This window comes from Equus caballus, chromosome 6, assembly GCF_041296265.1.
Source record: "Equus caballus isolate H_3958 breed thoroughbred chromosome 6, TB-T2T, whole genome shotgun sequence".
NCBI classification, from domain to species: domain Eukaryota; kingdom Metazoa; phylum Chordata; class Mammalia; order Perissodactyla; family Equidae; genus Equus; species Equus caballus.
In genome coordinates, this window is record NC_091689.1 from 81,077,526 (window position 1) to 81,103,821 (window position 26,296).

The window sequence follows — 26,296 nt, forward strand, 5'->3', positions numbered from 1 at the left end:
TTCTTGTGTACATTAATGGCTTTTGTAGTGTGTGTTTTTAACTAGGCTGGTGAAAAGTATAAATATTCCCAGGAGTATTGTTTGTCTATATGCCATGGATCTCATACTTTGATTATCCCTGGCACCATTAGCAAGGGGCACATCAGATTTATGGATAGTATGCTCCGAAAGGCATCTAGTTAATTATTTTGATTGATTATTAAATGCTTAATGAAATAGTACATTGCATCACTAAAAAGTTAAGTTTTTGATCATAATCCCTAGATATTTGGGTATTTATTTTTAAATTAAGTATATATGACAATATATTTTGTATATTAATCTCTTATAGTGAATATTTGTCATATCTGAGGCCTCCCAATTTTTGAGTACTTTTCTACATTTGCGGAAATTCGCATATTATGAGTCAGGCCTCTCTAGTGTATGAACTAGTCAAAACTGCAATTCCCAGATTCTCTCGTATCTAGATGGATGCAGGCATGTTACCTAAGACCCACTAGTCAGACACACCCACAGATGACTTCTATTTGAAAATACACAATGTAAGGAAATGAAGGTTCTGTTCTGCGGGCTGGAATGGCAGTAGAGGTGGTCAGCTTTAAGTGGAGTTAATAGTTGCAAGGCTGAGTTTCTAATGGAGAAGTGACTTTGGTGCTGGCAGTAGTAAAGCTTGTAATAGATTTGAATTTTGACATTTAGTGCTTGGTGATGGCAGGGATAGTGATTTCCTCATCAAGCCACTTCTGCAACATTATTTTGGGTAATTACCTTTGCGTGTGTTTTTTCAGTCCTTCCAGTGATGTAGTGGCAGTGACACTATCCTTTAATAAAATACCTTTCTGTTTAGCCAGAGCGGATTCTGAATACTGACTGATAATAATCCTTGATAAGATACTTTTGGTACAGCACAGGTGGTTCGCACCTTGATGAGATCCTTTTGGTACAGCACGAGTTGTTCACGCATCTACATAGTGGCAAATATAAAGATGACTTGCTTTCTAAAATTGCTACTTGGTGGTTTTTAGATAACTCCTTGGTGTACCTGTCCTGGTGGAGCTACCTGGTGGTCTAAGAAAACTAGTTAGTTTCCTCCTTAAGCTAATTATGATATGAGGTAATTGTGAACTAACATCCCTAAGCTGAGATGTTGCTATGGTTATTCAAATAGTGCTACTTCACAGATACTTTTGCTCCCCTGCAAGGTTTGGCTTTTTGTTATTGGTTTTGATGTTATTGTAAAAGCTTTTAGCAGTCCTGAAACCAAAAGCCAAGAAATACCCTGACATAAGACTTCCATTTTAAACTCAGGCCACGTGAAAAAAAGGAAGATTATATCAACTCTGATCTTCCAGCAAATGAGAAGAGTAAATACAGCTGCTAAACCTTAATTCCTGTTTTGCACATGTGCCTCTACTATTTCATTCGAATAGACAGTTGAAGGTCTGCTCTTGGCTTGGAGTATGTTAATAGCTAAAATTGAAAGAAGAGGAAGACCTAGTGTCTGCCTTCCTTGAGCCCAGTGACTAGTTGCAAAGAACACATATTTAAATAAACTATGGTAGTGGTAAAAAATAGAGCTATGTACAAATAGTAAGAGGGAAAGAGGAAGTAGTGACCAAAATAAATGAAGTTGGGTGCCCAAGGTATAGAAACTAAAGTTTTGGTAGAGTAGGCATTATGTTTTTAAAAATGAGGAAACTGGGGCCAGTGATGGCATAATTACTAAGTGGCAGAATAAAGTTAATTTTTTTCTGTTACACCATAGTTGCCTCTCAAGTGTTGGAATTACTCTTCAGTTTAGCTTTATGAAGACAATACTGGTAACTTCTTTTTTTAGAAATATTGTGAATTAGATATTCTGGAAAATAACTGAAAATTTTGGTTGATATATTTAAAAGAATTTTTTTTTTTTCCCAAGGAAGATTAGCCCTGAGCTAACATTTGCCAATCCTCCTCTTTTTTCTGAGGAGGACTGGCCCTGAGCTAACATCCGTGCCAATCTTCCTCTACTTTATATGTGGGACGCCTACCACAGCATGGCTTGCCAGGCGGTGCCACGTCCGCACCCGGGATCCGAACCAGTAAACCCCGGGCCGCCGGGAAGCCGAAGTGTGAACTTAACTGCTGCACCACCGGGCTGGCCCCTAAAAAATGTTTTTAAGCAGAGCATTAAGCTGGTAAGAAAGCAGATGAAATCTTCAGACCAAAAATAATCAGAAAGTACTAAACCAGAGAGAGAAGCAGGTGGTGAACTGAGGGGCTACCCTTAATGCGTCTGTTGATCCTTAGTGGCCCAGAGCTTTGGTTTTAATGAGCAGTGCTTAGAGACAAGACACAAGATAAACTGGGGCCCGGGGGACAAGATTTCCCAGAGAAAAGGAAACTTGTCAGTTTTAGCCGTGGCTCTGGTTTGATGGAAGAGGTGTCTTCCTAATAATTCTAACCACAAATCCTCTTTGATGCCAAAGCAGGGCTAAAATTCACACTACCTATTGTTCCCCCAAAAAAACCTATGTTGAAAATTAAAGTGATAGTAGATTGATAGTCTTAGTATGCAGTCATCTACCAGAAGGAAAACAAACCCTCTTCTGAAGAGCACATTTTAAACATGATCTTCAAAATTCCCACAATTAAAGTTCCAAGGAAAATGGGCTTACAATGTAAAATAAAGCATGTAAGTCATCATGAGCATGGTTTAATGGAAATGATGAATCACAAAATCAAATCCTCAAACATTACACATATTGGAATTATCAAATAAAGACTGTAAAATAGGAATGTTTAATATGCTTAAAAGAAGCAAGATACTGAAAGGATGATCAGGAAACAAAACATCAATCAGATACCTTTGAGAAATGAACCAAAAGGAACTTTAAGAAATGGGAAATACAGGGGCTGGCCCAGTTGCATAGTGGTTAAGTTCGTGCTCTCTGCCTTGGTGGTCCAGGATTCACAGGTTCGGATTCTGGGCACAGACCTAGCACTGCTCATCAAGCCACACTGTGGCAGCATCCCACGTAAAATAGAGGAAGATTGGCACAGATGTTAGCTCAGTAACAATCTTCCTCAAGCAAAAAGAGGAAGATTGGCAACAGATGTTAGCTCAGGGCCAGTCTTCCTCACAGGAAAAAAAAGAAAGAAAGAAATGAGAAATATGAAAAGAACTTATACACTTGCTGGACAGATTGAACACATCTTAGAAATAGCTAGAGAGAATTGATGAACTGGACGAAAGATCTTACATAATTGCTCAGAACATAATTTCTTAGAAATTGGTAAAATGAAGAAATGGTAAAAGAGAGAGAGATTGATACAAAGAGAGGCGGAACATAGGGTGAGAAGGTATAGAATATTTAATTGGAGTTCCACAAGGAAGTAATAGAGCAGTTGGTGGAGAGACAATATTTGAAGAGATGAGAATTGTATAGAATTGATGAAAGATGCATCGGATTTCAAAGAGCTCAGTGAATCTCAAGTAGAATAAATAAAAAAGAATTCCACACTTAGACTTATGATTGCAAAAGTGTAAAATACCTTTGACAAATATTAAGCAACCAGAGATAAAGGGAGATTAGGAATGACAGCTAGACTAATGGCTGATTTCTGATCAGGAATGGAGCAAACCAGAAGGCAGGGGGGATATTTTTAATGTACTGAAAGGGAATAAGTGCCTAGTGAGAATTCTGTATACAGCGAAGGTAGAGGGTAAAATAAAGGTATTTTTAGTGAAACCACAACTTGAGAATTTAGCAAAAAAAATTCTGAGTGATGTCTGTGGAAGAAGGAAAGGTCTGAAATGCAAGAAAGAATGATGATCAAAGAAAATGGTCAACATTTATGTAAATTTAAGTAAATATTGACTGGTATAAAACTAAAATAATGGTATATTTTATCTATATACAGGCAAAATAGGCACAGAGTAATCTTTGATTTTAAGGTACTAGATACTGTAACGTTTATGTTCTGATTTGAAAAAAATCTAATGGATGTAATAAGCCTTTTTATTTTATTTTTTTGACTCAAAGTGATGTTTTAGTGGAATGCTTTATTTTTTATTTGTTTATTACAGATTTTATTTTTTCCTTCTTCTCCCCAAAGCCCCCCTGTACATAGTTGTATATATTTTTAGTTGTGGGTCCATCTAGTTGTGGCACGTGGGATGCTGCCTGAGCATGGCTTAGTGAGCGGTACTAGGTCCGTACCCAGGATCCAAATGTGCGAAAACCTGGGCTGCCGAAGCAGAGCTCGAGAACTTAACCACCCAGCCACGGGGCTGGCCCCTGGAATGCTTTGTTAATAGAATGCTTTTATAAGGGAAAAAATCTCTGATCTGGTTATTGTAGCAGATCATGTTCCCTTCTAGCCCGTGTCCACATGTTCATGCACTTTTTGCAATGTAATAATCTGTGAGTTGTAATCATTGGGTGGTTAATACTGACTTCATAGTTAATCTCTGTGTCTTTCATTGGATGTATTATTTCTCATATAATAGGATAGCCTGTGAAAGGGAGATACTAGTACTTATGGATTGTTTTGTGTGTTTTTTTTTAAAGATTTTATTTTTCCTTTTTGTCCCCAAGGACTCCCAGTACATAGTTGTGTATTTTTAGTTGTGGGTCCCTCTAGTTGTGGCATGTGGCATGCTGCCTCAGCATGGCCTGGTGAGCACTGCCATCCATGTCCGTGCCCAGGATTCAAACTGACGAAACCCTGGACCGCCAAAGCAGAGTGTGCGAACCCAACCACTCGGCCATGGGGCCGGCCCCTGGATTGTTTTAAGAAGTAGATGAGATGATACATGTAAAGCATTCAGTACAGTGTCTAGCTGGCAGAATTACTTAACATGTTTACTTTTGTTATTGTGGTGGTTATGGTTTTTTTCACTCCATTGTGTGAAGGCATTTTTCATATTTCATCAATCCTGAGATGCACATTGTTGCACATTGTAACTTCTCTGAAAATTGGCATACATCTTACAGGATTTGGTGTGTCATGGTTTAATAAACAGCAGGGTTTTTTCTTTGTGATATAGTAGTACCTCTTTAGCTTTTGTAAAATGTGGTAATATGTCTTTATAATTTTGAATGGCTGTGTAATGCTTTACGTAGTGAGAGTGTCATAATTTCCTTTGTTCCTTGTCTGTCTGACTTTGGTTTATTTCCATTTCTTGGCTCTTATAAATAATGCTAATATATGGGAATATGAGTTGCACTATTTTATACAATCTCCAGTAAAGAATGAGTTTGCAAATTTTATGCCAATGTGGGAATTACTTTTAAGTGCTTTGCTAATTTAATAAGTGTAAAATGGTGTTTTATTTTCTTATTTGTGTGCATGTATGTCTATTTTTTCTAGAATTTTATTTTTCTAGTCTAACTTTGTTTTTAATTTTATTTGCAGTTTTATAGTCATCCATCTATTGTGATTTGTATCTGTTTCTTCAAAGTTAATTTTTCTCTGATATAATAGTTGGCATTTAACTTTTAACTTCACCTTGCAGTTATCTTGATGTAATGCATTAGAGTTTGTGTAGACAGCTGAATTACCTTCCATTCAAAACCAACATACTTTATAAAAAAGTGGGGTAGTTATACTGTGTTAATTGCTTTTAAATGTTAATATAATTTAATTCTGAAAATAAGGAATTCTTACTTCAATTTTTGGTTGACAAAATTGAGACTCAGGTGGGTTAAGAAATTTTCCCACGATCACACAGCTGTTAATGTTAGAGCTGGGTTTTGAATTCAAACGTGGTTTTAGAGCCTCAATCATTATATGTTTAGATAATAATTAGCAGCTACATTGAAATAGGAATCCTTATTTTGCTTTACTAAAGCCACATACTATGCATAACAATTCGGTAAGTTAGAGTATTTCTAGTAGGTTTATGGCCTCTTTACTGCATCTTTTTCGTGTACAGATTTTTTTTGTTAAATGAATTTTTTACTCTTTCATTGTATTTATCAAGATTCAGAAATTTGATTCTTCTTTTTTTTTTGAGGAAGATTAGCCCTGAGCTGGCATCCATGCCCATCTTCCTCTATTTTATATGTGGGACGCCTACCACAGCATGGCATGCCAAGCGGTGCCATGTCCACACCTGGGATCCGAACTGGCGAACTCCGGGCCGCCGAGAAGCGGAACGTGCAAGCTTAAACACTGAGCCACTGGGCCGGCTCCTGATTCCTCTAAGAGCCATAGTTTTTATTAGCTATTTTCTTGGGTAGGGACATATCTGGTATTTTCAGAATTGAGAAAAAGAAGGGAAAGTAAGTATGTAAATACATAGATTTTTTTTTTTATTAAAATGCTTATCAAATTAAATGCTGTTCACATGGCAGGAAGTCCAGGCTATCACAAGCTCTTCACAGCTCTTTTCTGCCGTCAGTCAGAGATTAATAAGCTCTACCTAAATTCCCAAGTCACAGTCAAGTCAGCTCCGAAGGCAAAGCGGGCAGTATATTGCTCTAGTGAAGGCAGAAAGGGGGTATGACGATATAGTCTGTAGAGAATTTTTTTAAAAAAATAATAAATTTGACTAAAACACGTATGCTTTCTATTACTCTGGCAATTCTAAACAATGTCAGCTGTACTGCCACTACTACCACCATTTCAAGGCCCAGCCCTTGCTCCCAAGATATGAATGAACCTTGGCATAGAAAAGGACATTGTGTCTGAGCTTTCTCCTTTTTCCCAAATGGAGTTTCAGTTGATAAAAGGAAGCAATCAAAAAATATATGGCAAGCTACAGAGTGGAATTATGGAAACAGTGTTTCATTGGTTCATACATATGTCATGTTAGTTGCATAGTATGGAAACTCAAACTCCAGTAAACATTTGGTTTATTATATTAAAGGTACAGGGGAATTTCATGGGACATAATTGCAGAAACTAGTTAGGCTTCCCAGAAGCTGAGTCTTCTCAGTAACTGTGTCTGGGGTCTCTGCACTGCTACCTATCCAGAGTCCTGCTTTGGCTGGCCATATTTGGGTGTTGGTGATACCTTGAAGGCCAATTCGTTTTTTTTTTTAAACCCTGTGAACCAGGGTCAGTCGTAAGAATTCCCTCCAGGTAAACAATTTGTGACAACCTCCTGATAAATGACTCAGTGTGTTCAGTTAATTTTCAGGAAAGCTTGAATTCCCAGTATCTGCAGGTCATAAGCTTGAGTAATTAATTCCATGCCCTTTGAATCCACCTTCTAGTGCCTGCCATCCATGGGAGGGGCCTGTGGTTGAGAAGACAGTTAAAAGTAACTTTCTGGAAAGGGTGTAAAGTTTTTGAAGGGTCATTAATATACTTGAGAAGGATTGAACCCTGTTGTTTGGTTGAATGAGGTGAGAGAAGTGTATTTTGTGCATCCTGCTTTCTTCTTCTCCCTCCACCTTTTGAATACCCTTCTCCTCCCCCACCCCGCACACCATGATTCATTTCTGCTTTTCCCCTCTGTGTCTGTGATTAGATGATGTATGCAGAAGATCAGTTTAGATGGTAATATGTTAAATAGTTATGTTGTGGACGTTAAGAATATAGGGCAGATTGCTGTTTTTGACTTGGAGGAAAAAATTTCTAGTGATAGAATCGTTCAGATTCAAAGGTCTCTGCCACAGCTTAGATGGCAGTAAAAATTATATTGCTTTAGATAACTCAAAAATTTGCTCTAGATAAACATATGCTAATATCAAAGATATATAAATAGTTTGAGTAAATTTTATGACATTTGGAAGTAGCTTGGGGTAAAGAAATATTTCTATATTAATAGTGTTTTATAGAGATATGTTTTTTATTGTATAGGTAGCTAAATTTTATATAGACATTTCAAGTTCATCTACTTAAAAAAGATTTATATTTCCAAATGAGCGAAAAACTTAAAAGAATTGTCCATTAATTAAATGTGAAGAAAACCCCAATAATAAATAAATAATAAATATTAAATAAATATTTTTATCTGAATTTGTAATTTTAATACACTGACTTTTAAAATTTACAAATAGATCCTTTGATTATTTAGCAGGTAACATCTAAAGGAACTGGTTTAAATCCTAATGCCAAAGTATGGCAGGAAATTCCTCCTGGAAATACTGATGCCACTCCAGTAACGCAAGGAACTGAAAGCTCTTGGCACGAAACAGCAGCCACATCGGGGTCTCATCCTGAGGGTAAGTCCTAAATATTTCATTATGACAAATCATTTTCGTTAAACATATGACCAAACCAGTTCATAGAACTTTGGGGTACATCCTTTGATTACTTGATTAAATATATTAAGGTAGTGGTGAAAGGTTAAAGGTAGTGGTAAAATCATGCACAATAAATGTTAAATATAAATGTTTTTTTTTTAAATATAAATGTTTAACATAGTTTGTACATAATTCTCATTTGTATCCAGTATGAATGGATTGTCCCTAATTTAAAGTAGTAGCTGTATCTTTGCGTTCAGCATTTAACCCATTTATAATGTGGTATTTATAAATTGGGGTTTCTTTTCTTTTTGAGGAAGGTTAGCCCTGAGCTAACTACTGCCAATCCTCCTCTTTTTACTGAGGAAGACCAGCCCTGAGCTAACATCCATGCCCATCTTCCTCTCCTTTATATGTGGGACACCTACAACAGCATGGCGTGCCAAGCCGTGCCATGTCCGCACCCGGGATCCGATCCGGGGAACCCCGGCTGCTGAAGCAGAACATGCACACTTAACCGCTGCGCTCCTGGTCCGGCCTCTATAAATTAGTTTTGATCTACCATCATTGGCAATGCTGTTTACTCTTTGACCTTGGGCAAATGACTTAACTTCTCCGTTCTGCTTGTTTCCTTCATCTGTAAAACAATAATAATAATAATAATAATAATTGCTTTTGGCATAGGATTTTCTGAGGATTGAGTGAGTAAGGTGCATGAAGCTGTCTGACACATAGATAGCGCCATATAAGTTTAAGCTATTGTTAGTCATTTTAGTTATCCGTAATGGTCAAAACTTATCTCCTTTGGGAAGAGAACTCCTACTTAAAACCATGAAGACATTTTCTGAACTAGTAGAATTCCTTGAAATCTTGTTATAGAAGACATGGAGCCCAGAGTTCCTCAAGATAGGATTTAAAGAATTCCTATTTACTTTCAGGATGTTTTCTTTAATGCAGGTAATACAGAGCTTTCAGATGATATGTGTAAGGAATATGAAGTAATGTATTCATCTTGTGAAACCACAAGAAATACTACAGGCGTTGAAGAATCAACCGATGGAATGATTTTAGGGCCAGAAGATCTGAGTTACCAAATATATGATGTTTCCGGTAAACTTTATGGTTTTTTTGGTAAAATGAGAATGCAGTATGCTAGTCTTTTTCTCCCTACAGTCTCTCTATCATTGCTCTAATAGACATATGGTATTGATCAGTATATTTTCTTTTTGGAAAAGAAGTTTATGTTAATGAAATATTAGATGATTGTCATAAATACTGTTTTCAAATGACCAGACATGAAAACTGTAATTTAAAAAGAATGTTTCCTTTAAAGATCCTGTTAAACAAAAGTGTGAAATTAAAAGGAAAAAATAGTTAAAAGAGACCTAAATTACAATCTTTCAGAGGGTACAAGTTTCTTGGTCTGTTAGTTGGGATCAGTACAAATTCTGTCAGTTTTCTCATTGCTCTTGTCAGTGTGAAATGCATTTATAAATGTGAAATTGCAGGGATTAATTTTGAGGAATAAGCTGTATTAAAAACATGGTTCTACTGCAATTCAACTTGTGAAATGTTTTTTTCACATTCATTTAATTAGCAAGGATTAGTAGTTGCTTGGATTTAATATGGATGAAATTTAAAAGAAACTAAAAATGGACCGTAGACACTGACTACCTAAATTTATTTTTCTAACTTCTAAAGGGTCTCTTTGGAAAATAGGCATAATAGGGAGTAGGCATTTCTATCACTGCTTAGTTCTGTGACTAGTCAGGTGTATAAAGGTTTGTCCTCTATTTCCTTATTTATTATAAATATTTGGACTAGATTTCTGAGGTCTGTCAGCTTGTAAGTTTATTTCTGAAGTGGAATTGGGTGGTATTTCCATAAAGTAATTTAAGGTGGTGGGTTCTGCTCCCTACTTGTGGTCATGATATCCCTGGTCACTGGCTACTTTGAACATAGAGTTGATTTAAGTGATGTCGCAACCAGTTGGTATTTAATAAATTTAGTATAATAAAATTGAAAGGTTAAATGAAGCTGTTGCTCATTTAAGCATTTGGGTGGATGAATTTTATATTAGAAGGATTGTATATACATAAAAATAGAATGCTTCTTATATTCATTTTTAATGAAGTTAATATCTAATATCACTTTGAATCTTGAATAGTAAGACAAGGTGGTGGTGAAACCATGCACAAAATTTATTTGTCTTTGCATACATCCTATTCTCTGTGTTTTTAAAGGAAATTTGCCGACTTAATCATTACTGCTTTTTAAGAAGGGAACAAATTATATGCTTTGAGTCTGTAATATTTTGTGTAAGATTCTAGTAAGAGAGATGGTTTTGCAGGTTTGACTCCTGAAAAAAACTCCCATCTTCTGGGTTTAAATAATAGAAGGCTAGTAGAGAGTTGGTCTGATCTTTTGGATTTTTGAGTGCTTTAAATATCCTTAGGAAGATATAGTGTTTTAAAATCAAGGAAGGGAAAGAAAAGAGTATTAAAAGAGAGCAGTTTAAGGAGTGTGACTAACATCCGATTTACTACCAGCAATACGGATGTGTGTGTGTGTATATACATATGTATCCCGCTTTGTTTAGCTAGTTTCTTTCTTCAAATTTAGATGACTGTTTTTTCTGTTCTTTGTTTTCAGTAAAGGAATAGGTAGTTATCACATTTTTAAAGTATTTAGGTAGTTTTACAATATGGTAGCCAAGTGCTTTTGATATTAATAGTGCTTTGTTAATTACTTGATAAAATAGTTTTTAAACTGATGTGAAATCTATCTAAAGAAAGAAGAATAGATAGGTTGGAAGAAATTAGTCAGACCTTGTGCTCTCTGAATTCTAAAATTAATGAAGATAAGGTTTTGTGGTCCATTTTAGTTTATGCATACTTTGTGACTTATTCTGAGTACAACAATATGTAAAGTTTACCACCTATGGTAATTTGGTATTAACTTTTTCTTTCTTATTTTCTATGATCAGGAGAAAGCAATTCAGCGATTTCTACAGAAGACCTAAAAGAATGTCTGAAGAAACAATTAGAATTCTGTTTCTCACGGTACACCGTAATTTTTTTATTGCTATTTCTTGTATTTTAAATTGTTTGGTTAGTAGATGTAAAATACCTGTGAAATAGAGTGGAATTATTTCCTTCAGTGATATATTTTGGTATCATTCTTCAGTATATCTCTTAACTAGATTTAAAGATAGAGTTTCCAATTGGCTATGCAAAAGATCTATTCACAGCAGAAAGATAATAAAATTTCTATTGGGTACTTTTCCTATGAACATATTCAGGTTTAGAGTTTTCAAAAAAGTGGTTATCTCTTAATTTATATTTTTAGTAGTTGGCTGTTCTAACCTTTGATAATAAAGTTATTTTTAGCAAGATATTTAGGTGGATGGGCATAGAATTTATATTACCAGTGTCTTCTATTAAATAAGGAGTTATTGCAGGCAAATGTTTCAAAATGTCTTATTTATAGATAAGAATTTATAGGTATATTTACAGCTTAGACATCATAAAACTTCAATATGTAGAACTTCCCCTTCTAAAATAAACAGAAGTTTGGATATGCATGCCAATATAATGCCTTCTTTGTTTCCTGTGTGTGGTGAGAGGTAGGATCAGTGAACCAATTTTTCAAACTAGAAACCTGGATTTTATCATAGACGTCTTTATTTTTTTACTCATAATACAGTTTCAACTCAGGTTGGTTCTTCATCCTAAATATCTCCTTTTTCTTCTCCTCCTTTGTCTTCTTTGCCTTTATAGTCTAGTACAGGCCCTAGGTTAAAAGCAAGAGCCTTCTAGCTTTCTTTTCTCTGGTCAGTTGTGCCTAAGATACAATTCATTTTCTGTAACATACTTGTAATAGATACTTTAAAATCTTTGCTTTTGTTTATGTGTGTGCTTATGTTTCTGAGTTTTTTCTGTCTATTCTGTCATAATTTCATGCCTTTTTGCGTGTCTTATAAATTTTGATTATATGCTGGATATTACATATAAAAGAAGCTAGAAGCTGCAAGTGGCATAATTTTCCCCATTAGACAAGATTGGAGCTTTATTCTGGTAGGCAGTAGCAGATTGATTGCTTCAGTCCAGTCAGGAATTGAGTTGGATCAGGGCTAAGCAGCCATTTTAATTAGACTTAGTCCACCTCTTAATTTATCTCTGTTCCTTAGGCATAACCTTCTTAGGCGGTTTTTTTTTTTTTTTTTTTAAGATTGGCACCTGAGCTAACATCTGTTGCCAATCTTTTTTTTTTTTCTTTTCCCCAAAGCTGCCCAGTACATGTTGTATATTCTAGTTGTAGGTCTTTCCAGTTGTGCCATGCGGGACACCACCCCAACATGGCCTGATGAGTCGTGCCATGTCCGTGCCTCGGATCTGAACCTGTGAAACCCCAGGCCGCCGAAGTGGAGTGCGTGAACTTAACCACTCGGCCACGGGGCTGGCCCCTCAGGCTTTTGATTTAGAAGTTGACAGTTTTCTGTTACCTGAAACCTGAAACACCAAGGAAGAGTTAGTCTGATCTTCAGAGGTTTGAGATTAGCTCTTTATCCTCTTACCCCATATAGCTTCAAAATCTGGCAGATGTTTTGTGTTTGAGGCAAGGTTCCTTCTACTGGAACTTGCACAAGACCACAGAGATTTTACTCTTCCTTTTCAGCCTGATTCTCAGTCTTCCATCTCCCTCCTTAGAACTCAGTAAATGTCAAATGGGGAAAATCAGCTGTGTGTTGGGAGCTCCTTTAGTTTCTAATTCGTAATGCCAGTCCTGTGCAACTGCCTTAAAGCTCTGCAGTTTTCCCCTCTGGTCCAGGATCTGCAGATGCCTTCAGGAAAGAAAGATCATCTTTCTGAAATTTTGATTTTGTCCTTATAGCTTCCGTAGCTCTCCTTTATCTCCAAAAACATGATTTTTCTAATTTATCCAAGCTTTTTTAGTTGTTGCAGTGGGCGCTCTGACTTGTCATAATCTATCACATCCTACTCAGAAGTGTGATACAGTTCAAACCAGCTGGGCAGTTGACATTTGTAGCTCAGCAAAATTGCCATTAGCACATTTCAGATGTTAGTCATGAATAGTCAAATCCTAGATGTTATGTCCGTTAATTTGACTACTTCTGATGAGGTAGTTTCTTTGAGAGTTTAACACACTGTTTTATAAGAATCAACTTGCTGAAAGACAGGGTTGATTTAGGCTACGATTTAGGCTACAACTTTTTAGTTGTGCAAATACTATGTTTATAGTTGTCTTATTTTCAAGTTCTTAAGCTTAAGGAATATCTTGTTGATTGGGGTGATTGTATGTTTTTCCTTTTATTCGGAAGTGAGTTTAACCTTTGCTGGTATTCTCTCTATTCTCTTTTTCCCTCCAAAAACAAATCACCACCACCTGTTGACGATTGTAACCTTAAGAAAGTAATTATTGCTCTATTTTAACATAATTTAAATGTAAAGGCATATGTTTTGCCAGACACTAGGACTGTGAAACACATTTTTGAACAACAAAGATCCTTCGTGGAACCTATATTCTGTCTAGGGGAGAAAAAACAGTAAACATAAAGAGTAAGCAACTTAGAAATGTGTTAGGTGGTAAGCGATGTGGAAAAAATAAAGTTTTGAGATAAAAAATTTTTAAAAAAGTAGAGCAGTGTAATCAAGGGAAGGGGAATCAGGAATGTTTGAGTGGTCATTGGGAAGGTGGCTTCAAAAGATGCGATGTGAATAACAAGACAGAATTTGATTTTACGTAAGTTCGTTAAACAGGATTTTACGTGTAAGGTAGAAGGTAGAAGTGTTTGTATCTTCTTTTTTAAAAATGTATCAAAATAATCTTGTCTTATTTTTAAATGTTTTAAATTTATTATTTAAATTTAAAGAGAAAGTCAAACATTTGAAAAATGTAAACATTCAGAAATTTAAAGTCCTCTACAATCCAAATCATGGTTTAAACTATAATTTTTCCCACATGTGTATTCTTTTTTTTTTTTTAAAGATTTTATTTTTTCCTTTTTCTCCCCAAAGCCCCCCCGGTATGCAGTTGTATATTCTTCGTTGTGGGCCCTTCTAGTTGTGGCGTGTGGGATGCTGCCTCAGCCTGGCTTGATGAGCAGTGCCATGTCCGCGCCCAGGATTCGAACCAACAAAACACTGGGCCGCCTGCAGCAGAGCGCGTGAACTTAACCACTCGGCCACGGGGCCAGCCCCTGTATATTCTAATATCAATGATAAAGTGTTAGAAGGTGGAACTACACTATGTGGAATATTTTATAATATACTTTTAATATTAAGCCTCTTTCCATATCAGTATAATTCCATAAAATCCCTTGTTCACAACTATTGGGCCCTATGTATTTGGGGATTCAGGAACTTTCTGGAGCCTGTTAGAGTATATCTGTTGTATATTATATATTTTCATAGTTCACTGTATAATTTCTGATAGCGTGATTTTGTTTTCCTAGACTTAGTTGACAAAGTGAGTGAGGCGCCTCTTTAGGAGCTTTTTAAAAATTGTTTGTTTTATACAACTGTTGTTTCTGTTTATTCCTTTCAGAGAAAATTTGTCAAAGGATCTTTACCTGATATCTCAAATGGACAGTGATCAGTTCATCCCAATTTGGACGGTTGCTAATATGGAAGAAATAAAAAAGCTGACCACAGACCCTGATCTAATTCTTGAAGTGTTGAGATGTATGTAAATCATAGCTTTTAGCTTTTTTTTTTTAAAGATTTTATTTCTTTCCTTTTTCTCCCCAAAGCCCCCCCAGTACATAGTTGTATATTCTTAGTTGTGGGTTCTTCTAGTTGTGGCATGTGGGACGCTGCCTCAGCATGGTTTGATGAGCAGTGCTGTGTCCGCGCCCAGGATTCGAACCAACGAAACACTGGGCCACCTGCAGCAGAGCGCGCGAACTTAACCACTTGGCCATGGGGCCAGCCCCTAGCTTATTTCTTAAAGTCAAAAATTAAATATTCTTTTGCTTTCTGATCATATAGAGAATTGTTGTTAACTTCCTATTTTTCACTCTTCTGTTCCAGTAGTTTGTTTTTACTGACTGGTATATATAGTTTCTATACCAGTTCTACACCTTGGTGGTTCATCTTGTTATAACTCACTTACTCAACTATAAGCAGTTAAATCTCAGTTTTTTTGGCTATGAAAAAGCTATATGTGTCATTATCACACCTTCTAAAGCAATCTATTTCAAACTTTTGAACCCAAGTAGGAAGTAAATTTTACATCACAGCCCAATACACACACCATATACCCATACACAACTGAATTGTCAGTCACAGATTAATACTAAATGCTTGCAGTGAACTCATTTCTTTTATTCTAAATTGATTTCACAACCTATTAAAGAGTTGCAACCTGCAGTTTGTTTGGTAAAGAATTTATATTTTTAGATTGGGCGTCTAAGGACTTTTAGTGATGTTTGTGTCTTATGTCAGTATTTCTTGGTAACCTTTCTTCTATGGGTTTTGTTAACTACCTTAGTGAATAAAGGCAGATCTTCACTTTTCTATGAAATGTGTTGTTGAAAGTGTTTAAAAGTTAAACATAGGAAGTCCAATAATACACCTGTGTGGGAGTAGAGGATTTCTGTTCTCGGAGGGCTAAAAGCATTTATTAGATCTCTGATCGATTTGTGCAGACATCATTTCTTAAAATAACCCAGTCTTGTCAACATAAGAAAATTGGCCAGCCTCTAAGGGCTGGAACCTAGCGTTTACACCCAAACTTTCTTCCTTAACTGCTTTTTTTAATCTCTCTACTTACATGTTCAGGGAGATGTGGCAGGTTATCTCACCAAAGGGACTAGAAATAAAAGTTTTAGCTATGTGGTGCTATCTTCCTTCAGTATTTCCTCAAAATCAGCATCTAAAGGATACTTAGACTTTATTTTTTATTTTTATTTTTTTGCTGAGGAAGATTAGCCCTGAGCTAACATCTGTGCCAGTCTTTCTCGACTTTATATGTGGGTCACCACCACAGCATGATTGATGCGTGGTGTAGGTCTGTGCCTGGGATCCAAACCTGCGAACCCAGCCGCTGAAGCAGAGTGTGCTGAACTTTACTACTACACCATGGGGCTGGCCCCAAGACTTTGATTATAAGAAGAATTTCTTCATATATTGGAGCTCATTACATTCCCCAGAGTAGTGTTTGGCTAATGCAAATACACTGATTTGTGTTATCTTGAAATAAAGAATTTGATAATTGTATACAGGGAAATTCCCTTATTAGATATAAATGTTGCCTGCTCCCTGAAGGCTTCTGTTTAACCCCAACACAGTGCCAAGTCACAAAGTAGGTACTCTAAATATTTGTTCAAAGAGTAACATTGGACAAGGTTCTTTGCTTGTTAATCTCAAAATATTCTCTTATAACTGTGATCTCTGATTCTACAACTTAATTTCTTTAGCATATTAACCTCTTCTGATTTATTCAGTTGGAAATAGAAATGAATAGTTTTTTAATGGAATTATTAATATCTCTACTTATCACTTTTGAATAAAACCTTCTTATAAATTTCAGCTTCTCCCATGGTACAAGTTGATGAGAAGGGCGAGAAAGTGAGACCAAGTCATAAGCGTTGTATTGTGATTCTTAGAGAGATTCCTGAAACAACACCAATAGAGGTAAATCAAATTATTAAGCACTGCTAAAGCTAAATCTTCTTTAACTGCTTAAATTGAAGGAGGTAAACAAGGAAAATGTAAGTCAGTGCCCTCATATCAATTACTCTGAATAGGATAAATACTGATTTGTAAATTCTGAAATACTGGAAGAATAGAAGATATAATTCTGTGTTCTTAGAAGGGTAGACTGAATATTGCAGTGATGCTAATTCTTGTTTCTTGATTTGACTGAATGACAATTAAAATATAAATAGGCTCTTTTAGCAATTTGAGGATTCATCTGAAAGAATAAACTTAGACAGGAATGAAGAAGAAAAGTGTGAATAAGGATTAGAGTCAGGACTAATCCTACTGGTTAACAAAATATAAAGCAAAACTGCAGTCACAAAGATGGTGTGGTACAGGTACAAGAATAAAATAATATTTGAATTGAAACAATATAATCCAGAAGTAGACCTTTTTATATAATAATGTATGTATGGTAACATTTGTTTAATAATTAGGTTCTACCATGTATTGTGCAATATACTTTACAGTTATTTAAAGCCTAAGGTTTTATTGTTTGTCTTACAGATAAAGTAACTGAGCCTTAGAGTGGTTAAAAAACTTACCCAAGGACATGTGGGCTGTTTAAATGATAGGGTCTGGATTTGAACTTGATCTGTCTGATTCCGAAGCCCATATTTCTTAACCGCTAAGCCACAAAGCTTCACACTAAGTTGTCATGTTAAGGCATAATAAATTAGAGGTGGGGAGGATTAATCAGTAACTGATATGGTGATTGGTGAGCGATTTTAAAAAGAATTTTTAGACCCTTGCCACCTAACAGATTTGACACATTAGTAGTTAATCTTTTTGTCCACAGTCATTCAGTATTAAACCTCCAGAATGAAGATTTCCAAGCTTAGAATTAGAGAAATTAGAAAAGTAACTCTTGCTAGATAGATCTTTGATTGAAAATTATGAACTCTATGTCTAAAGTAACAAATCGAAAGGAAAGTTGCAGGATGGGAAGAATATTTGCAGTGCTAAGAAACAGTGTAGAGTATGTGAGCCTGAACTCTAGAGCCACGCTGCCTGGATTTGAGTTCCAGCTTTTTTACTTGCTACCTCTGTGACCTTGGATAAGTTACTTAACCTTTTCTGCCTCTGTTTTCTCCCCTATTAAATGGAATAATAGTAATAAACAACTCATAAAATTGTTGTGAGAATTGAGTTAGTATATAGAGAGCTTAGAGCAGCACCTGGCATATAAAACACTCTTAAGGTTAGCCATTATCATTTATATAGTTATCGTAATGCATATTCTGAATACATAAGAGCTCACACACATGAAAAACAGTAAATAAAAGGAACCAGGCAAAAACATTGTTCATTAAAAAAGAAGTTAAGGAAAGGCAGATGACTAAAATAGCCAGGAAAAGTCGACCTAGGCAGTAATCACTGAAATTCAAATTTAAAATAAGGGGATTTAGATAGTGACCTTAAAGGTTCCTGTCAGGTAGAATAAATTTTTGATTGCTTTAGATCCAGGCCTCTCTTCTTATACTTAGGAAAGTGAATCTGTGAAAAGAACTCTTCCTAAAGAATGACAACGGCTGAAAATAGAGATTTTTTTAAATTAAGAAAGAATTCTTTATACACTTTAAGCCAATTAGAAGTATTTGGAGAATATCTTTGGATTTTTGGAAGCAGAAATCAGTGGGTGACAGTCTAACAGTTCCACAGATAGCTCTCCAAAAAGGTAATTCTGGACTAGAGGGGAATTTTATTAACTGAACTTGGTGATTTTTCACCACTGTCACAAAACTCAACTGGTTGCCCACTTATTTCAAGTAGCATTTGACCTAAGAAAATTTCAGCACAAGTAGAGATATTCTCTTTTCTTAGTGCAGTGTATTTAAAAATTTGAGGGAATTAGAATACAGATTAGACTTCACTGCTGTCATATTGATTGTCTAATCAGTTTAGTAATTGTCTCTTTTTAAATTGGTACCTAGTGATATGTTGATATGGGACAGTTTGACTTAATCAGATTCTTTTTATATTTGGGAATTATTGGTTACTACTAAATTTCTCCTTGAACTCAAGTAAGTATTAGATGAAATGAAATTTGAAGGTATGCAAATCTGGGTTTGAGTTCCACTTTGATAGTGTGAGTAGGTTAAACAATTTGAGCTGCCCTTTCCTCAACTATAAAATGGAGATGATAAAATCTTCAACACAGGGCTGTTTTCAGGAGTAAATCTCAGTCTCTCTCTCTGGATGGTTTTTCAGTAGATGTTTCCTTTCAAGCTGGTATACAGTTCTGAGTTTTGGTAATCATTTTTTCTAAATCCATATATTTGTTGGAGTTTTAGTTTTCAGTTATATCAGTTATGGAAAAGAAAAGATATCTTTGCAGAGAGTTCATGTCTATGACTCTGATGTAGACAGAGTATCTGGATTGAATGAAAATACTTAGCACCTAGACAGTATTAATGGAGGGCATCGTTTTTTCAGGGGGATGATGGCAGGACTGGTGAGATTTTACTTTAAGGAAAATTTAGTTTGCCACCAGGAGTGAAAAGCTTCCAGTTTTGCTGATTATAAAATAAAGTTTCACCCCAAAATCATATACAAAATTTACACTGTTAACCATGCATGTTTTGTTTCAGAACATAATCTCAGTTGAAGATTGGGCAGAAGGCATAAACAGTTAACAAGTAAAGAAATGGAAAGGACCAAAAGACATGAATGGGAAAAAAATGACCATTGTTGATATATTTTTTAGAGTTAACTGAAGTTTTTCTCTTTTAGGAAGTGAAAGCTTTGTTCAAAAATGAAAACTGCCCTAAGGTGATAAGCTGTGAGTTTGCACACAATAGCAACTGGTATATCACTTTCCAGTCAGACACAGATGCACAACAGGTAAGAAGAAAACTTTTCTTCTGATTTCAGCTCCTGGTGGTAGAAGAAGCAGTGGTATATTTTAATTGAGAAAATGTGTGCTTATAGTAATGTTTCTAAAGACTGTTAAGCACCTTGTTCACCTTTTTGGGTTTGCTTATTAATTTGTTTTCTTTTTAATCATCTTCCTAAAGCTTTTTTAGTTTCAATTTAAGAGCAGTTTGTTTCCTATCAATAAAAAAATTAACACGTAATTTTTAAAATTGAGATGGAGATTGGGAACCATGTACTCAGTGATTAGTATTTCTAGTACATAGTAGGCCCATATTAAATCTGTAACTTCTGTTTTGATTCTTGGAATTTTGACATAATTATTTTACTCTTAATTGTTTTCATGTCCTACTTAAAGATAAGAGAAGTAATTCTCTTTTAAAACAAAAATATGTCTAATAGCATTTTAAAACCACTTACTGATTTATTTATTTGTTTGGTGAGGAAGATTGGCCCTGAGTTAACATGTGTTGCCAATCTCTTTTTGCTTGAGGAAGATTGTCCTTGAGCTAACATCTGTGCCAGTCTTCCTCTATTTTGTATATGGGACACAGCCACAGCATGGCTTGATGAGCCGTGTGTAGGTCCACACCCAGGATCCAAACCTGTGAACCCTGCGCCCCCAAAGCAGAGTGCACAAACTTAACCACTATGCCCCTGGGCTGGCCCCTGATTTTTTTTTTAATTATTAATCTTAGAAGGCTGTCTGATTGAACCGGTTTTAAATTGACGTGTAATGATATTTTAGGTCTGTTTTGAATTTTGTGTATTTTCTCTGCAGTAATCCATAGTAGCCATTCTACAATAAATACCAAGTAGCTGAAGTCTTAAGTTTTTACTTTTTAATTCTCTATTACCTGCATAACTGAATCAACTTGAGGATTTTTTATTGTTTAGTTTAGAGCTAGTTCCTAATACAGAAATCTCTTGATAGAATAAAGATGGCTTTAATGATATGTTTGAATACTAATGAAAGTTCCTTTCTGCTTTGTTAACAGGCTTTTAAATACTTAAGAGAAGAAGTTAAAACATTTCAGGGCAAGCCAATCATGGTAAGAAACATTTGTAAGTAGAAGCCAATGTGAAACAAGGTTTTTTGTTGTTTGAAAATTTTAATAACACAGATAATATTTTATAAAACCCGTAATGATTTTAAAGAAATTTCTGGGCCATGTTATGTGCATCTTCAGAAAATTAGTTGATAGAGCATCAAAATACTTTCTATACAACTGTTCTTTCCAAAGGCATGATTTTTAGTTGAAGTCATGAAGTTAGATGCTGATTGACAACATGTAAGATAAGCCCAGATCTCAAAATGAGAAGCAGGAATAATTTTTACTAATAGAGGTGGAAAACATTCTCAGTACTTTCAACCTCATCTCAATTAACTGCATCAGCACATTAACATTCAGCTGTTTAGGAACCTGGGAATTGTCATTGATGATACTTGCTCACTCCTCTTACACTTAATCTGTTCTTGCATCCTGTGAAATCTGCCTTCAAAACTTCTTTTCAGTCCTTATTGCCATTGTTTAGGCTTGAACAAGTGGAGTAACCTTTTAACTTTTATGCCTTTAGCTTTTCCCCCCTTATAGTCCATGCTCTGCGTTGCTATCAGAGCTACCATCTAAAGTAGAATCCTAAACATTCACTTAATTTGACATGCTCCTCATTCCCTATGTAATATAATAATTATTATTTGTAAATGCAATACATTATTTTTACTAACTCTTATTGAGCTTTGTCAGTTTTTATGCTAAGCAGTTTATATGTATAGACTCATTTAATTCTTAGAAGAACCTAAAAAGGTAGGTACTCTTGTTTTCTCCATTTTGCTAGTAAGGAAAGTGAGGCATGAGTCACCCACCCAGTGTCACACAACTCTTCAGTGGAAGAACCAGACTGGAAGCAGCTTACATTTATTAAGAAGTTATATGTTGGGCACTGTTCTAAGAACTCGACATATTTAAATCCCATTATTTCTGTGTGGTAGGTGGTAATATTACTTTCCACATTACAGGTGAAGATATCTGCCAGTTGTCTTTCTATTTGCTCTGCCTATAATGCTCTTCTCTCTATTTCCCTTACCTGCTTGAGGTTATAAAGATATTCTCCTAGGTTTTCTAATAGCTTTAAAGTTTTATATGTCAGGTTTAGGTCTTTGATACATCTGGAATTAACTTGATGTATAGTATAAAATAGGGATCTAATTTAATTTTTTTCCACATATGAAAAGGCAGTTGTCTCAACGCTTATCTGTTGAGTCATCTGTCCTTCCACAACTTGTCTGTAATATTGCATCTATCAGATCTATTTCAGGTTCTCTATCAATCTTTACTGAACCAATATCACCGTTTTAATTACCATGGTTTTATAGTATCCTTATCATCTTATGCATGTTCTCCTACCTCGTTCTTATTTTTTAGAATTGTCTTGGTTATTCTTAGACCATTACTTTTCCTTATGAGTTTTAGAAGATTTGTTTAATACCAACAAACAACAAAACAAAAGCCATACTGGAACTAATGGGATTACATTTAACTTATTGGTTAAATTGGGGACAATTGGCATTTTTACTGTACATTATTCATTATTATAGTAACTTTATTATGATCTATTTCTCTATTAATTCAGGTCTGTTGTGTTTAATTGCTTCCTTAAAGTGACTTTTGTTGCTTTTTTCCCTCTCCTTGGTATCCTACTGATTTTTTAAAACATGTTATTTGCATGCAGCAACCTTGCTGAACTCCTTTATCATATCTAATGTTTTGTTGTGTCTTTTGGATTATCTGCCTAAGAGATCATAGCATCTACAAATAATCACTATTTTGATTATTCCTTATACTTTTTAATTCTTGTAGCATATTGCTTTTTCAGAGATCTCAGGTATAGTGATAAATGTGTACATATATTTTTTCATTGTGAAAAATGAAATTTTTTCTTCTTTATCTGCCATTTTGGTTTTTGTTTATGGTTCTTTTGATTAGCCATCACATAGCAATGTTCTTACTAGGAGATTCACAGATTCCCAGTAATTTTAGTACTGTTCATTAAAACCAAATGACGTAGCACCGGAAAAGATGGGTGTAGGAGCCAGAAATCCTATATTCCAGCCCTTGATGCTGCTTTCAGCCACAAGCTCTTTGATCTTGAGCATTTCAAGTTACCTCTTAAGGTCCTGATTTGTTTCTTTGAAATGCGCATGCTTTTTATTTCTGAAGTTCTATGATTCAAAAGCAGTGATATTGGAGGACAAAGGGATTAAGTGAATGTTGATCTACCTGTTTCTTCACGTATTGATAATTTCATTGAGGCAATATTTCATCCTGTTTTAATTGCTTTTTATGACTGCGAATATTAAGTTTTACCTGGGTTTCATATAGATGATATATATTACTGAATATATGTCATAGAATATATAGTTTTTTCTGTATATATTTCTGTTTTATATTTACTATTTCAGAATTTTGAGTTTGAAGGTAAAACCTGCATGTGGTGGTTGCCCAGAAACTGATGATTGGATAAAGAAGATATGGTATATATACACAATGGAATACTACTCAGCCATAAAAAAAGACAAAATTGGCCCATTCACAACAACGTCGATGGACCTTGAGGGTGTTATGTTAAGCGAAATAAGCCAGTCAGAGAAAGACGAACTCTATATGACTCCACTCATAGGTGGAAGTTAGTATATTGATAAGGAGATCTGATCGGTGGTTACCAGGGAAAAGGGGGGTGGGGGGAGGGCACAGAGGGGGAAGTGGTGTACCCACAACATGACTAACAAAAATGTACAACTGAAATCTCACAAGGTTGTAATCTATCATAACATTAATAAAAAAAAAAAAACCTGCATGTGGTAAGAAAGTTAAACAGTATTAAATAATTAGTAATAAATAAATAAATTAAATCTCCTTCTCCCAGATTCCTCCAGTCCTTTTTGCCAGAGGTGACTAGAGATCACAGTTTTTTCTGTGTCCATCTGGGAATTTTCTTTCTGTCTGTCTTTACATGAATGGAATGTACAATAGACATCATCTTTTGTTTTCACTTAATAGATGTTCAAGATCTTTTTTCCTCCCCAAAGCCCCAGTGCATAGTTGTATATTCTAGTTGTAAGTCCTTCTAGTTCTTCTGTGTGAGCCACCACCACAGCATGGCTACTAATAGACAAGTGACGTGGTTCTGCAACCAGGAACCGAACCTGGGCTGCTGACTCAGTGAAAGCGCTGAACTTTAACCACTAGGCTGTCAGGGCTCGCTCAAAGATCTTCAAGATCTTTTCACTCATCATTTCAAGTATACATACTACAGTATTGTTCATTTATGTCATGATTTAATTATCCATTTCTCTCTGTGGACAAACATTAAGTTATTTCTCTGTTAACAAATAATGTTACTGGGCCAGCCCCGTGGCCGAGTGGTTAAGTTTGCACGCTCTGCTGCAGGCGGCCCAGTGTTTCGTTGGTTCGAATCCTGGGCGCAGACATGGCACTGCTCGTCGAGCCACACTGAGGTAGCGTCCCACATGCCACAACTAGAAGGACCCACAACTAAAAACGTACAACTATGTACCAGGGGGCTTTGGGGAGAAAAAGGAAAAAATAAATAAATAAATAAAACTTTAAAAAAAACAAATAATGTTGCAAGACACATCATTTTTTTATGCTTTCTTTAAAAGTTGTTTTTATTGTGGTAAAATATACATCCATACCATTTACCATTTTTAAGTGTACAGCTCTGTGGCATTTAGTACATTCACATTGCTGTGCAATCATCACCAATATTTATTTGCAGAACTTTTCCATCTCTGTTCGTGCCACTGTCTGAAAGTAGAGTGTTCCCGTGAAAACTTTTGTAAGCTGAAATGGCGTAAAGTGAAGAAGCAGTTACCATTAATTTATATGGGAAAGTTTTTTTTTTTTTTGAGTTCGTAATGGTTTACATCATTGTGAAATTTCAGTTGTATGTTATTTCTTGTCTGTCACCACATAGGTGCTCCCCTTCGCCCCATGCCCACCCTGTACTCACCTTCCCCGTTAACCACTGAACTGTTTTCTTAGTCCATGTGTTTATTTATATTTCACGTATGAGTGAAATCATCTGGTGTTTGTCTTTCTCAGTCTGGCTTATTTCGCTTAGCATAATTCCCTCCAGGTTCATCCATGTTGTTGCAAATGGGACGGTTTTATCATTTTTTAGGCTGAATAGTATTCCTTTGTGTGTATATACCACATCTTCTTTATCCAATCATCAGTCAATGGGCACTTGGATTGTTTCCATGTTTTGGCTGTTGTGAATAGTGCTGCAACAAAACATAGGCTACATGTGTTACTTTGCATTGTTGATTTCAAGTTGTTTGGGTAGATACCCAGTAGTGGGATAGCTGGGTCATATGGTAGTTCTATTTTTAGTTGTTTGAGGAATCTCCATACTGTTTTCCATAGTGAGGGCACCAGTTTGCATTCCCACCAGCAGTGTATAAGAGTTCCCTTTTCTGTACATCTTCTCCAACATTTATTTTTAGTCTTAGTGATTATAGCCATTTTGACAGGCATAAGGTGGTATCTTAGTGTAGTTTTGATTTCCATTTCCCTAATGATTAGTGTGTTTATTGGCCATCTATCTATCTTCTTTGGAAAAATGTTCATATCCTCTGCCCATTTTTTGATCAGGTGGTTTTTTTTTGGTTGTTGTTCAATTGTGTGAGTTCCTTATATATTATGGAGATTAACCCCTTGTCAAATATGTGATTTGCAAATATTTTCTCCCAGTTGGTGGGTTGTCTCTTTGTTTTGATTCTAGTTTCTTTTGCCTTGCAGAAGCTCTTTAGTCTGATACAAACTCCCATTTGTTTATTTTTTCTGTTGTTTCCCTGGTCTGAGAAGACATGGTATTTGAAAAGATCCTTTTCAGTTCAGTGTCAAAGAGTGTACTACCTGTATTATCTTCCAGGAGTTGTATGGTTTCAGGACTTATCTTCAAGTCTTTGACTCATTTTGAGTTTATTTTTGTGTGTGATGTGAGATAATGGTCTACCTTCATTCTTTTGCATGTGGCTGTCCACTTTTCCCAACACTGTTTATTGAAGAGACTATCTTTTCTCCATTGTATGTTCTTGGCACGTTTGTTGAAGATTAGCTGTCCATACGTGGTTCATTCTTTTTTATTGCCGAATGGTATTCCACTGTAGGAATATACTTCAATTTGATTATCTAGTCACTTGTTCTTAGACATTTTGATTCTTTCCATATATCTTCTTTGGTGAAGTACCTTTTAAATCTTTTCTGTATTTAAAAAAATTTGATTGTTGATCTTATTATTAAATTGTAAGAGTTATTTATATGTTCTGGATACAAGTTCTTTGTTAGATATGTATGTTGCAAATTTATTTCCCCTAATCTGTGACTTGCCTTTTCATTTTCTTAACGCTATATATTGAAGAGCAGAAATTTTTCATTTTTGTGGGGCGAAGGGTAGTGGAAAGGAAGAGTAGCCTTGAGCTAACATCCACTG

General features: G+C 35.5%; 1 protein-coding gene across 23 annotated transcripts in view; it reads left to right on the forward strand.

Annotated features, from left to right (window-relative positions):
• LARP4 (La ribonucleoprotein 4) overlaps window positions 1-26,296 on the forward strand; it is a 179,065-nt gene that overhangs the window by 126,729 nt on the left and 26,040 nt on the right. For 16 of the 23 annotated variants that reach the window (XM_070271388.1, XM_005611172.4, XM_070271380.1 and 13 more), the window contains 7 exons: window positions 8,012-8,159; window positions 9,138-9,290; window positions 11,167-11,242; window positions 14,748-14,884; window positions 16,734-16,837; window positions 19,637-19,747; window positions 20,776-20,829. In XM_070271388.1, the coding sequence (XP_070127489.1) occupies window positions 8,012-8,159; window positions 9,138-9,290; window positions 11,167-11,242; window positions 14,748-14,884; window positions 16,734-16,837; window positions 19,637-19,747; window positions 20,776-20,829 (783 nt within the window). Of the gene's footprint in view, window positions 1-4,845; window positions 7,338-8,011; window positions 8,160-9,137; window positions 9,291-11,166; window positions 11,243-14,747; window positions 14,885-16,733; window positions 16,838-19,636; window positions 19,748-20,775; window positions 20,830-26,296 lie in introns of those variants that run through there. The other 7 variants (XM_070271391.1, XM_070271390.1, XM_070271392.1 and 4 more) reach the window with 2 other exon arrangements.